We start from the raw sequence: 13,450 nt of genomic DNA, 5'->3' as shown, positions 1-13,450 counted from the left end.
TTTTATTGCTGAGTAATGTTCCATGGTATGGAGGTACTACATACAGCTTGTTTAGCTATTCATCTGTTCAAAAACATTTGAGCTATTTCCAGTTTTTGCCTATTATGAATAAAGCCACTATAAACACTCGTATATAAGTTTTGTGTGTTTTCATTTTTACAATACAAGGTTTTCATTTTTCTGGGATTATGTTCGGAAATACAATTGCTGGTTTGTATGGTAGACATGTTTAATTTTTTTTTTTTTAAGAAACTGCCAAATTTTCCAGAGTGGCTGTACCATTTCACACTCCCACTAAAGCATGAATGATCCAGTTTCTCTGTGTCTTCACTAGCATTTGGTGTTATCACTTTTTCTTTTTTAGCCATTTTGATGGGTATGTAGTGACAGTGATACCTCATTTGTGGCTTTTACATTTCTTCATTGGCTAATAGTGTCCATACTTTCATACGCTTATATGCCTGTGTATATCCTTTTTTGGAAATGTCTTTTCCTGTCTTGTGGCAAACTTTTGAAAGTTCACACAAATCTCTATACCAATTGTCGACCAAGGTTGGGAACTTGCTCACAAACTTCAGTTAGTTCTAACTTTGGGGGTGACTCTTCTAACTTCAAATCTGAAGAAACTCTCTATGTGATGAAAGGTGGCTCAGCGTTTTTGATCAAAAGAGTGCCATCTCAGATGCAGGGAAGGGGGAGTAGAATAGCAACCACGAGTTTATGATTTGCAGCGCGGGAAGGTAAGTGACCCACAGTTAAGTCCCCGCCAGGCCCTCAGAGAATCGGGGCAAGTAGTTACAGGTTAGCGGGACCCAGATAGCCAGCAATGCCAGGAGCCTCTGCCTCTCACCGTGTTACAACCGCAGGGGTGCTCCCTAGAACAACCATCGCAACGCTTCCCGCCTAAAAGCGAAAACTCCACCCCCAATTTATTAAGTGCAGGATCTCCGGGCCCACGTGTCTGGAGGAGGGGTTTCTTCTCGATAGGGGGTGGGCCTTTCCCTGCCAGGCGTAACCGCCCAGCCCCCGCTCACGCAGCAGACTTGTACCAGGTGGGGGCGGGGGCGGAAAAATTCCGCAGGTCTGGCTACTGGCCCCGTTGCCAGGCGATGAGGGAGGAGGCGGGCCCACCAGGAAAAAAGGATCCCGCACAGCAACCGAGGGGCGAGCGTCCCAGAGCCGGCGGCCTGGTAGCCCAGGCTCCCTGCCCGGCTGGCTCGCCCAGGTCGGGGCCTGGCTCCGCCTCCGCCCTCCAGCCGGGGCTGCGCACGCGTCGCTGGAGCGGCCACCTCCACCGGGGTGTCGGGCTGGAGGCGGAGCTGCGCGCGTCCTGCACGGGTTACTCTGCTGTCAGAGCCGCGCAGGAGCCGGTGAGCCGAGCCGGTCTCGCGGGACGGGGACGGGAGGGCCAGCACTAGAGGAAGGCGCCGGGGGCCTGGCCTCCGGGTCCACTACGGCTGAGGAAAATGGTGTTCGAGTCGGTGGTCGTGGATGTGTTGAACCGCTTCTTGGGGGACTACGTGGTGAACCTGGACAAGTCCCAGCTCACTCTGGGCATCTGGGGAGGTAACGAAACCGCCGCTGTCCCTCAGTTTTGCCTCCCGCACGACTATTTATTTATTGATGGAGCTGGGCCCTACCATCTTGGGGCTTCGGGCCCTTGGCTCGCCGGGCGTAGACACCTGCCACCGCCCTTCTCGGGTTCAAATTACGTAAAGCGGGTGGCAGTTCCGGGCCTCCTCCCGCGAGTTTATTTTTTGTCTGGAGGGGATGGGGTCATGGGTGCTGGATGAAGAGGCCCACTTCTTCCGAGCCGAGCGGCTGAGGGTGCCCCAGAGGACTCCAAGGGTGTGGAGTTCAAATTCCTGCCCTCGTGGTCCGGCTTCAGCTGTGTTGGACAAGGGGAGGCAACCGGGGGCACCTAGGCTTGGTCTTATCGGTGTCACTTCTCTCCCTTGGCTTATGACGGAGAGCCCACGGTGTGTCGCACGCTGCCTTGCACGTGAAGGCAAGACGCTGTCACCCAAACACCCTCTTCTTTCCTTCCCCAGCCTCCGCGTACGGCCAAACCGTGATGTTTTCTTGGGCCACACCACCCGGACTCCGGTTGCTCTCCCCGATTCGGCTGATAACAAAAAGCGAAACTCTTGTGCATAACTCCTACGGTTGGGTTGTGTGTTTGCAATTCACGACCTGGTTCAGGAATGTGTTACGTTTGGGGTTTTGTGGGTCAGAGTGCGTGACTGAATTTTTAAAGAAACGAGGTGCAGGGGTGCAACATATCAACCTTGGAAGCACTTAACTTTGCTTAGTTAATGAAGGACCTGAGCTTTTACTTTTTATGTTTACTCTAGTGTTCTTATTAGCAACCTCATTTTTAGTGCTTTCGTCTGTTTTTGTATTATACCCTTTATTTTGAACACCCGCTAGAAATTAGATTCCTTATTTTTATGAAATGAATCTCCCAGGCCAAATGAAGTTTGGGTTAATTTTTTTGTGTAAATAGTATATTGTTTTTTAAAAAATAATTTATTCTTGAATATGGACACACTTTCAGGCTTCTTCTAAAATACATGCTTTTCCTGATTTTGTCCTTTACGACATAGGTAGTTAAGTTTGATAAAGACGACTAGGAAGACGTCTTGTTACTTACTAATGTTACTACCTGGATAGAGAGTGGGACTACAAAAACTAAGGACATAAGTGTTACGTCCTTTTGGATATTGTTTAATATGTGCTGCTTCTCATTTGCAAAGTTAAAATAACAAAACATACCTCCACCTACCTCAGTGCTGGGAGCCTTGAAAATAGTTTATGGTGTACTTTGATTTATAGAGGCAGTTTCCTTCTATATACTAGGTGGAGGTTTGTGTGGAGTGTGATTAATCCTGTCTGTGATTTGTTTATTTAAAATTTACCTACAATAAAATTCACTCTTGTGATACATAGTTCCATCTGTCCTGACAAATGCAAAGAGGCACGTAGCCACCATCACAGTCACGATACAGAATTCCAGCAAGACCCCCAAATTCCCTTTGCTGCCCCTTGGCAATCCATCCCACCCAGTCCCTACCCTAACTCCTGGGAAGCGCTGATCTATTTCCAACTCTACGGTTTTGCCTTTTCTAGAGTGCCATGTAAGTGGAAATGTGTGGTATGTAGCTTTTGGGGTCTCGCATCTTTTACTTAGTTTTTCTCCTTTCATTTAACTTACATAAAGTGAATTTGAGAGTCACGCATGTGTTGCATACCATCAGTGTTTCATTCTTATATTTTTTTAGTAGTATTTCTGTTGTGTGGTTATACTGTAAATGTTTATCTGTCCAGGGGTTGCAGGACATTTCAGTTTTTGGCAATTATGAAGAACTGCTTTAAACATTTATGTACTGGTTTTTGTGTGAACATACATTTTTATTTTGTTGTGTGAATACCCAAGAGTGGGATTTTGAGGTCATATGGTAAGGGGATGTTTAATTTATGTGAAGTGATGGAACTGCTTTTTAAAGTGGCTCTACATTTGCAGTCTCATTAGTGTTGTATGAGTGGTTAGTTGCTCTGCCCCCTCACTAGCACTTAGTATTGTCACTTAAACTTTTTTTGGCCATTCTGATAGCTATAGAGTGATAAAACATTATGGGTTTAATTTTTATTTCTTTATTAATTAAAGATATTGAACTTCTTGTTTTTGTTTGCTCTTTGTGTATTTCCATTGATGTGTCTGTTCAAATCTTTTGCTTATTTAATTTTTATTTTTCTATTGATATTTAATTTACATATCAAATTCATGTTTTTAAAATGCAAAGTGTTTTGTTAGCGTAGTCACAAAATTGTGCAGCTATCAACACTGTCTAATTCTAGAACATTTTCAACCCTGAGATAAACAACATACCCATCAACAGTCACTAGATATCTCTCTTAGATTCCCTCCACCCTACCTTCAGCAACCACTAATCTAATTTGTTTCTATGGACATTTCTGTGGTTCTAGATATTTCATTTAAATGGAATCATACAATATAAGTGGCCTTTCATTTCTGGTTTCTTTCACTTAACATGTTTTTGAGGTTCATCATATTATATAGCATGTTATCAGTATTCATTCCTTTTATGATTGAATAGTATTCCATTGTTCGAATGCATCACGTTTATCCTTTATTCAGTTGATGAACATTTAAGTTATTCCTACTTTTTGACTTTTATGAGTAATGCTGCTGTGAACATTTATGTACAAGTTTTTTATGGGTGTGTTTTAAATTCTCTTGGGTATATACCTAGAAGTGGAATTGCAGAGTCATATGACTTTTAAGAAAACACTCTTTTCCAAAGTGTTTGTTTTCTTATTGTCCATTGTTGAGAGTTCTTGAGATATTAGGGGTACAAGTTCTTTGTCAGATATGTGATTTGTAGATATGTTCCCCTACTCTTTCCCAAGTTTGTCTTTGCAAAGCAGAAGTTTTAAATTTTGATCAAGTCCAGTTGATTAAAATTTTTTTGAGTCATGCTTTTGATGTACATCTACAAAATATTTGCTTAACTCAAAGCCACAAAGATTTTCTCCTAAAAATTTATAATTTCATATTTTACATTAAATTTCTGATCTATTTTTGCGCAAGGTGTGGTATCGTTGAAGGTTGAGATTCATTTGTTTGCATGCGGATGCAAATGTCTAATTGTTCTAGCACCATTTACTGAAAATATCCTTTCTCTATTGAGTATCTCTGCACTTTTGTAAATATCAGTATACTTTATATTGTGTGGATTTATTTTTGGATTGTAATCTGTTGCAGTGGTCTGTGTGTCCATCTTTTTACCAATACCACGCTTGTCTTGATAACTAGCTGTGTAGGAAGTCTTGGAATCAGGTCATTTGATCCCTCTAACTTTGGTGTTTGTCAAATTTTAAAATAACGTCACTGTTTTATGTGTAGTAGTTGGTTATATTTTGAAAAATAGAGCTTTAAATAATAGCTGGAAATTTTAAAAAGTCTTTTGAGAATTTAAAAAGTAATATTTTATATATTTAGAGGATTTAAAAAAGTATTCTTTGAAAATTTCAATAGTCGAAACTGTAAATAGCTGCTACCTTGGAAAAATGTTAAGGTTATGGACTTAATATTTTATGGTCTAATGTCAGACCTATTAGTTTTAAATTTATGCTTTTGGTAGGCTTCTGTATGATACTCCATCTAATTTTACTGTTAGCATATTAATAGTATTAATTAGTATTCAGGAGTCACATGGATGGTTCCAAACTTAATTATGGGTAGTACTCTGAAAATTTGTTTCTCAGATAGTTTTTGGAAATTAGAATCCGTTTTTCATTAGAAGTATTGTTACATATGAGTGGCGAGTTTCCAAAAACATATTTAATTATAATGGAGTAGAACAATGCTGCTATACCGGGTCCTATAGATTAAGTAGATTAAGTGCTAGAAAGCATTTATTTTGTGGGAGGAGAAAGATTAATTGATCTTTATCTCAAGTCTTGGCAAATTTTGATGTTGGTAAAGTATACTTGTTCTCCCCCCCCCACACATTGTTTTATTGTTGTTCAAGTATGGTTGTTTCCATTTTCCTCCCACCACTCCCCTCCACCCCAGCCATCCTCCCTTCCCACCCTTCATTCTACCCTCTTTGGTTTTGTCCGTGTGTCCTTTATACATGTTCCTGAAAACCCTTCCCGTTTTCCCTCCCATTATCCCCTCCCACCTTCCCTCTGGTTATTGTCAGTTTGTTCTTAATTTCAATGCAAAAGTATACTTTTTCTACACCGTTTACAAATCTCTACTCTTATATATCAACTACTTAGGGAGGTGGTGGTGCTTCATAGACTCATCTGAGGTTTATCTTCCAGCTTTCTAAAGCAATCTTAGCATTTCACAGAGCTAGGCTGCATTTTACTATATGTCAATTGTAACTGAATAAAGCTGTTAATATAAATTAATTTATCTGGAGCAGAACACCAAAATCTTTCCTTCCCTTTTTTTTGTTTTTTTTTTTAAACAAATGACTCAGGATTGCTTTGTACCACTAGGTGCCCTTAGAGTACTTCAGGGCAAAAGTAATAGAAATTCAGTGGCAGAAGCAGTAGTGAGGGTGGCTTGTGTGATAGAATTATCATTTATAACACAGGGAGCACCCGAACTTTATAGCCTCCTTTTATAACAGTAATCTCCCCTTATCCACAAGGTATATGTTCCAGGACCCCCAGTGGGTGCCAGAAACCACAGACAGTACTGACCTTATACATGCTATGTTTTTTCCTAAGCGTATATGCCTTTTCACTTAAAGGAGGCACTTTATGGCTTCTTTTTGGTAAAGCTGAGCTGCCAGTATCACTGTTCTTGTGCTTTGGGGCCATTATTAAGTAAAATAAGGGTTTCTTGAATGCAAACACTGCAACCCCAAGACAGTCGATTTGATAACTTAGCTGGCCACAAAGAGACAATGATGGGCCAGGAGCATATACAGTGGACACACTGAGCAAAAAGGGATGGTTCCAGGAGGGTTGGAGCAGGACTGCGTGAGATTTCTTCATGCTATGCAGGATGACACACCATTTAACACTTACGAATGCTTATTTCTGGAGTGTTCACTTAGTATTTTCAGATCATGGTTGAACACTGGTAACTGGAAGTGCAGGTAAATGAAATTGAGGAAAGTGAAACCTAGGATAAGTGGGGACTACTGTGTAGTCTTCCTTCTCCCTCTTTCTCTTGTTTTCTTTAAAATTAAAATATTTGGTCAAGTTTGCAAATTTTTTGTTATGTCTATCATATTTATGTAACGTTAGAAGCTCAGATTTGTTGTTAACTAGTTTTCGTATTCTGTTTTTGAAATGTTATTCTTTCAGTGTTCTTTTTATAAAAGTCTTACCTTCAGTGGCCATTTAACTGCATAGCCCCTTGTACCAGCGGCTCCGTGGGAATATCAAGATTTACTCAGGGCACAATTCCTGATTTTAAGGCATTACTCTGTGGTAGAAATACACTGTGGGATCACACAAATGATTGTTATAGTCTAGTGGTAATTATCAATTTAAATTTTTAAATTTTATTTTTACCTTTATGTTCTAAGATAATTTCGTAGAACTTTAGAGCTGAAAGGGAGCATTTTATTATGAAAAGTGTTAAAACATACATTGATTTTATAAGGTTTTACAGCCCATAACCATATACCCACAATCTAGATTCTATTGTTAACTATATATTAACAGCTTTATTTAGTTAAAATTGACACATAGTAAAATGTACAGGTTGAGAGTATACAATTTGATAAATTTGACATATGTGTGCACCTGGGAAACTGTCATGATGATCAAGATAACGGACATGACCATCACACCCAAACGTTTCCCTGTCCCCATCCCCAGAGGCATCCAATATTCGGATTTTTTTATCATACATATCTCTGTTCTTTGTTTGCTGAGGGGTTTTTTCAAGATTGTTGAATTTTGTAAAATGATTTTTCTTTATCTATTGATGTGGTCATAAGATTTTTCTTCTTCAGCCATTGATATAATGTATTATGTTCATTGATTTTTGAAGGCCTTTCCTTTAACTTCTCATAATTGTCTCTTCCCTTTTTTACTTAACCTGGTTAGATTTCAGAGAACCAGTCTTTGGTTTCATTGATTTTTCTCTGTTGGTATTCTGTATTGAATTTCATTAATTTGTGGTCTATTAATTATTTCTTTTCTTCTGTTTACTTAGGATTTAAGTTTCTCTTTTTCTGAAATCCTAAGGTAGAAGCTTTGATTATTGATTTTAGATATTCCTTTTTGATATATACATTCAATAATATAAATCTTCCTGAATCCTGCTTTTGCTGCATATCACCAATTTTGATAAGCTGTATTTTTATTTGATTCAAAATATTTTAAATTACTTTTGAGATGTCTTCTTGACATATGAGTTATTTAAAGCTAGTGTTTATTTAATAATCTTCACATATTTTAGGATTTTTCAGCTTTCTGTTGTGGATTTCCAGTTTAATTCTGTTGTGGTATAAAAGCAAACTTTGTATGACTTCTATTCGTTTAAATTGTTAGGGTACATTTTATGGCCCAGAGTGTGGTCCATCTTGGTGAATGCTCCATGTGGGCTTGAGAAGAGTATGTATTTGCTGCTGTTTGGTGAAATGCTCTATACATGTCAGTTAGATCCCCTTATTTTTAATTTGTGTGTTTATATTTAAAGTAGGTTTCTTCTAGACCCCTTATAGTTGTTGAGTTTGGGGTTTTTTTTTTTGGTTTTCTTATCCACTCTGTCAAGTCTCTGTTTCTTATTTGTTATATTTAGACCATTAACATTTTCTTTGAAGTGATTATTGATGTAGTTGGGTTAATGGATTTATAGCTATCATATATGTAGCTCTTTTCTATTTGTTGCATGTCTTTATTTTCATTTAAAAATCTTCTCCTACTTTTCTGCCTTCTTTGGTTTTAATTGAGCATTTTGCATGACCTAATTATTTTCTTCTCTTAGCATATCAATTATACTTCTTTAATTTTAAAAATGGTTGCCCTAGAATTACAGTATACCTTTAATATAATATCACTTTAAAATAACACTATAATGCTTCACAGATAGTGGAGGTACTTTATAACAGTATTCTCATCCATCCCTTCTGCCCCTTATAACATTGCTGTCATTCATTTCACTCATCTATAAGCTCTACTCAATGCTATTGCTATTATTGTTTTGAACAGTTTTTCATTAGATTATTCGGAATAAGGAAAATAAAAGGATTGATTTTACTTTTTTTTAATCCCTTTTCTCATGCTCTTATACATCTGAATTTCTGACCTATATCATCTTTTATTAATCTCTGAAAACTTTCAACACTTCTTCCAAGGGAGGTCTACTAGCAATAAATTCCATCAGTTTTTGTCTGAGAAAGTATTTCTCCTTTACCCCCCAGCCCCCCTATTTAAAAAGTGTGGTAAGATGCAACATAAAACTTGGCATCTTAATTAACCATTTTAAGTGTGCAGTTCATCGGCATTAAGTATTCATCACCACCATGCATCTCTGGAACTCTATTTTGCAAAACTGAAATACTGTGCCAATTAAGCAGTAACTACCCATTTTCCTCTCCCTTGGCCCCTGGCAATACCATTTGATTTTCTGTCTCTTTGACCATACGAGGTACCTCATATAAGTGGTATCATACAATATTTGTTCTTTCGTGTCTGGCTTATTTCACTTAGCATAATGTCTTTAGGGTTCCTCTGTGTTGTTCCATATGTCAGGACTTCATTAATTTGTAAGGCTGAATAATATCTCATTATATGTATGTACCACATTTGTTTCTCACTCCATGTGTCAGTGGATACATGGGTTGCTTCCATTTTTTGACTGTTGTGAGTAATGCTGCAACAGACGTAAGTGTCCAAATATTTCTGAGTCCCTGCTTTCAAATATTTTGGGTACATATCTACCAGTGGAATTGCTGGGTCATATGGTAATTCTATTTTTATTTTCGTGGAGCCATACACTACTTTCCATAGAGGCTGCATCATTTTACATTCCTACCAACAGCGCACAAGGGTTACGATTTCTCCACATCTTCAGAAACATTTGTTATTTTGTTGACAGAAGCCATCCTAATGATTGTGAGATGATACCTTGTTTTGATTTGCATTTCCCTAATAACTAGTGATATTGAACATGTTTTCCTATGTTTATTGGCCGTTTGTATATCTTCTTTGGACAAATGTCTGTTTAAGACCTTTGGCCATCCTTTAATTGTTTTTGTTGTTGTTGAGTTGAAGGAGTTTTTTATATATTCTGGCTATGAGTTGCAAACATTTCTCCCATTCCATGTGTTGCCTTTGCACTGTTGATAGTGTCCTATGATGTACAAAAGCTTTTAATTTGGATGAAGTCCAAATCATCTCCCTTTTGTTGTTTCCTGTGCTGTTGGTGTCATATCCAAGAAATCATTGCCAAATCTAGTGTCGTGGAACTTTTCACCTATGCTTTCTTTTAAGAGTTTTATAGTTTTAAGGTCTGACATTTAAATCTTTGATCCATTTTGAGTTAAGTTTTGGATATGTTACATGGCTTTTGTATTAAATTAATACTGACCTCATAGAATGAGTTTGGAAGTGTTCTTTGCACTTCAGTTTTTTGGAAGAGGTTAAGGGAAATTAAAAAAAAAATGTTTGGTAGAATTCACAGTGAGTCTGTCTGGTCCTGGACCTTTCTTTTGTTGTTGTTGGGAGGTCCTTGATTACTGATAAAACCTCCTTATTTATTATAGATCTGTTCAGATTATTGATATTTTTAATATTCATTAGTTGTTAGAATTTTGTTTCTAGGATTGTATCCATTTCATCTAGGTTATCCAATTTGTTGATACACAGTTAACTGCTCATAGTACTCCCTTATAATCCTTTTTGTACTTGTGAAATTGGTAGTATTGTCCACACTATTTTTGATCTTAGTTATTTGACTCTTCTTTATTTTCTTAGTCAGCCTAGCTAAAGATTTGTCAACTTTGATTTTTTTGAAGAAGCAACCTTTGTTCTCATCGATTTTTCTCTATTGATTTTATCTTCTCTATTTTAATCTTTATTATTTTGGTCTGTGGTAGTTTTGGGTTTAGTTACTTTTTTTCTGTTTCTTTAATGTGCAGATTTAAATTGTTGATTTGACATATGTATTCTTTTGCTGCATCAGTTTTCCTTCTGCTATTGATGTCTAGATTCATTCTTTTATCAGAGAAGATACTTATATGATTTCAATCTTTTAAAATTTATTCAGATTTATTTTGTTGCCTAACATGGGACCTATCCTAGAGAATGATCCATGTACACTTGAGAAAATTATGTATCGTGCCATTGTTTTGCAGAATGTTTTGTATATGTTTGTTAAGTTCAATAGTCTGTTTCCTTGTTGATATTCTGTCTTGTTTTTCTATCCATTACTAAAGTCATATTGAAGCCTCCTAGTATGAATGTAGAGCTTTCTATTTCTCTCTTTAATTTTGTCAGTGTTTGCATCATATGCTTTTGAGTGTGATGTTTGGTGTATAAATGTATGTTTACAAGTATATCTTTTTAGTGAATTGACCCTTTTATCATCATACAATGTTTTTTTTGTCTGTTGTAATGACTTTGACTCACAGCCCATTTTGTTTAATATTAGTATAGCTATCTGTTCTACCCACAGAAATTCCTCCATTTTGTATGCATTTGCAGCACCATGGACCTAAACACATGTGATTTAGACCCATACACTGCACAGCAGAATACAATGGTAAACCACTGCTGCATTTTTCAAATTATTTTTCTCATTTCATTTTACCTTGAAAACCCTATGATGAGACAGTTGAAAATGAAATATCAGATAATGCTGAAAGATAAGACTCCCAGGTCAGAAAGCACTGAAATGGTTAATGGGGGAGAGTAGAGAACAAGTACAAATAGCATTGTTGCTAATGACCTAGCCGGACCAACGCCAGGCGGACATCTAGCAGCTGATGTGCACAGAGGCAAAAGGAAAGTACAATGCTGCACAGTACATGCCGTTAGAAATGGAATGTAACAAGCATGAGCCAAGGTAAACCAAGAATGGGACAGCTACACATTCAGTGTTTGGTGTTAGTGAGCTCAAATAGACTAGAATGCAACATTTATAGTTGGAGATTTACAATGGAGATAGAAGAGAACAATGAAAAAGAAAAAACAAGTGATCTCTATCAGAAGATTCAAGAAATAAAAGCAAATCCAAACCTAGAATAAGAAGGCTGAACGACCACCGAGGGAGTACACTATCTGGCCAGGAGAAGTAAAGGGAAGGTGGAAATAATAACAGAAAAGACGAAAGTATGACAGATAGCTTTGAAGTAGATTCTTAAGAGGAAGAACCTGCAATTCTGGAAAGTGAAGTGAAAACTGCCCTGAAAGTATTAGGGGAAAAAATGACCAGAGTTAGATGGGATTCTAGTAGAAATTTTTCAGCTGTAGAGACTGAATTTTTCAAAATTCTAACAAGAATGCGTCGACAAATATGGAAAATAAAACAATGGCCCACAGACTGAAAATGGTCCATATACATCCCAATTTTTAAGAAAGGAGATGACAAGGAGTGCAGTAAGCACAGGACCATCACCTTGATTTCCCATTCAAGGACAGTGATGCTCAGTGTGATGCAACCTTATGTAGAACAAGAAATGCCAGATGTTCACGCTGGATTCAAGAAAGGAAGAGGTAGTAGTTGTGAACACTCATTGGATACTGGCATGCTGCAGAGAATTTCAGAAGAATGTTAGTGTTTTATAGATTACAGTGAGACCTTTGACTGTGGATCATGAAGTGCTGTGGGTGTGTCTGAAAGAAATGGTTGTGCCTCAGCACTCGAAAGAAGTGCCTCGGTCCTTGATTGCCCTGATGTGTAACCTGTGTTGTGGCAGGAAGCCACCATCAAGGCAGAATATGGACACAGAGAACAGTTTCCTCTAAGCAAAGGTGTCAGAGGAGGGTTCATTTTATCTTCCTAATTTAAAAATCTGTACTAGAACATATCATATGAACGCTGGGCTAGACTCAGAGGAAGGAGGAGTGAAAATTGGTAGAAGAAATACAAATTACTTCAGATATGCAGATGATCATCTCACTGGTTGAAAGAAGCAGTAGTTTGAAATGACTTCTGATGAAAGTGAAAGGAGAAGGTGTCAAAGCCGGATTGCATTTGAACATCAAGAAGACAGAAAGCATGACTACATAAAAAATACACAACTTTAACATAAACTGTGAAGATACTGGAATTGTTATAGATTTTGCTTACTACCTTGGTTTAGTCATGAATTCAAATGGAGACAGCAGCCAAGAAATCAAAAGAAGGCTGAAACTTGGGTGGAAGGGCAGCAATAGAAGAATAGGAAAGGTCATCCAGTACCAAGATGTGTCATTAGTGATCAGGGCTAAGATCATCCACACCCCTGTATTCTCATTTACTATGAGAAAATATCCGCATATGTGTGGATGAGAAAGCTGGACAATGAGGAAAGGTGATGGTGGAAAATGGATTCATTTGAAATACAGTGTTTTGGGGAGAACTTTATGGATATCCTGAATCACCACAAGGATGAAAAAGGGGGTCCTCAAGCAAATTAAGCCTGAAATATTGCTGGAGGCAAAAATGGCAAAACTGAAGCTGTTCTACTTTGGTCATATGAGAAGGCAGGGATCTTTGGAAAAGACAATTCAGTGAAAAATAGAAGGCAGCAGGAGAAGAGGAAGACCACAGATGAGATAGAGTCCGTAAAGAAGCCACAGGCATGAGTCTTAAGGATGTGAGCAGGGCTGTTGAGGGCAGACACTGTGGGCGTCACTCATTCACGTGGTTGCTAGGAGTTGGAGCTGACTCGGTGGCATGTATCACACATGGGCACACACGCACACACCTCTGCCCTCTTGGGTACTTGCATGGGGAATCTTTTTT

The 13,450-nt window shown here is 38.1% G+C and overlaps 1 protein-coding gene across 4 annotated transcripts in view; it reads left to right on the top strand.

The window, feature by feature from the left end:
• The first annotated feature begins 1,071 nt into the window (after positions 1 to 1,071).
• The window catches only part of VPS13A (vacuolar protein sorting 13 homolog A), a 204,021-nt gene continuing 191,642 nt past the window's right edge, over positions 1,072 to 13,450 (top strand). For 3 of the 4 annotated variants that reach the window (XR_008426793.2, XM_045191605.3, XM_024555668.4), the window contains exon 1: positions 1,072 to 1,566. Coding sequence is in view for 3 of the 4 variants with exons in the window: in XM_045191605.3 (XP_045047540.2) it covers positions 1,467 to 1,566 (100 nt within the window). In the remaining variant the exon portion in view is untranslated. The remainder of the gene's footprint in view (positions 1,567 to 13,450) is intronic. The other variant, XM_024555661.4, reaches the window with a different exon arrangement.

Source organism: Desmodus rotundus, chromosome 1, assembly GCF_022682495.2.
Source record: "Desmodus rotundus isolate HL8 chromosome 1, HLdesRot8A.1, whole genome shotgun sequence".
NCBI classification, from domain to species: domain Eukaryota; kingdom Metazoa; phylum Chordata; class Mammalia; order Chiroptera; family Phyllostomidae; genus Desmodus; species Desmodus rotundus.
This window is presented reverse-complemented; position numbering and strand designations above follow the sequence as displayed.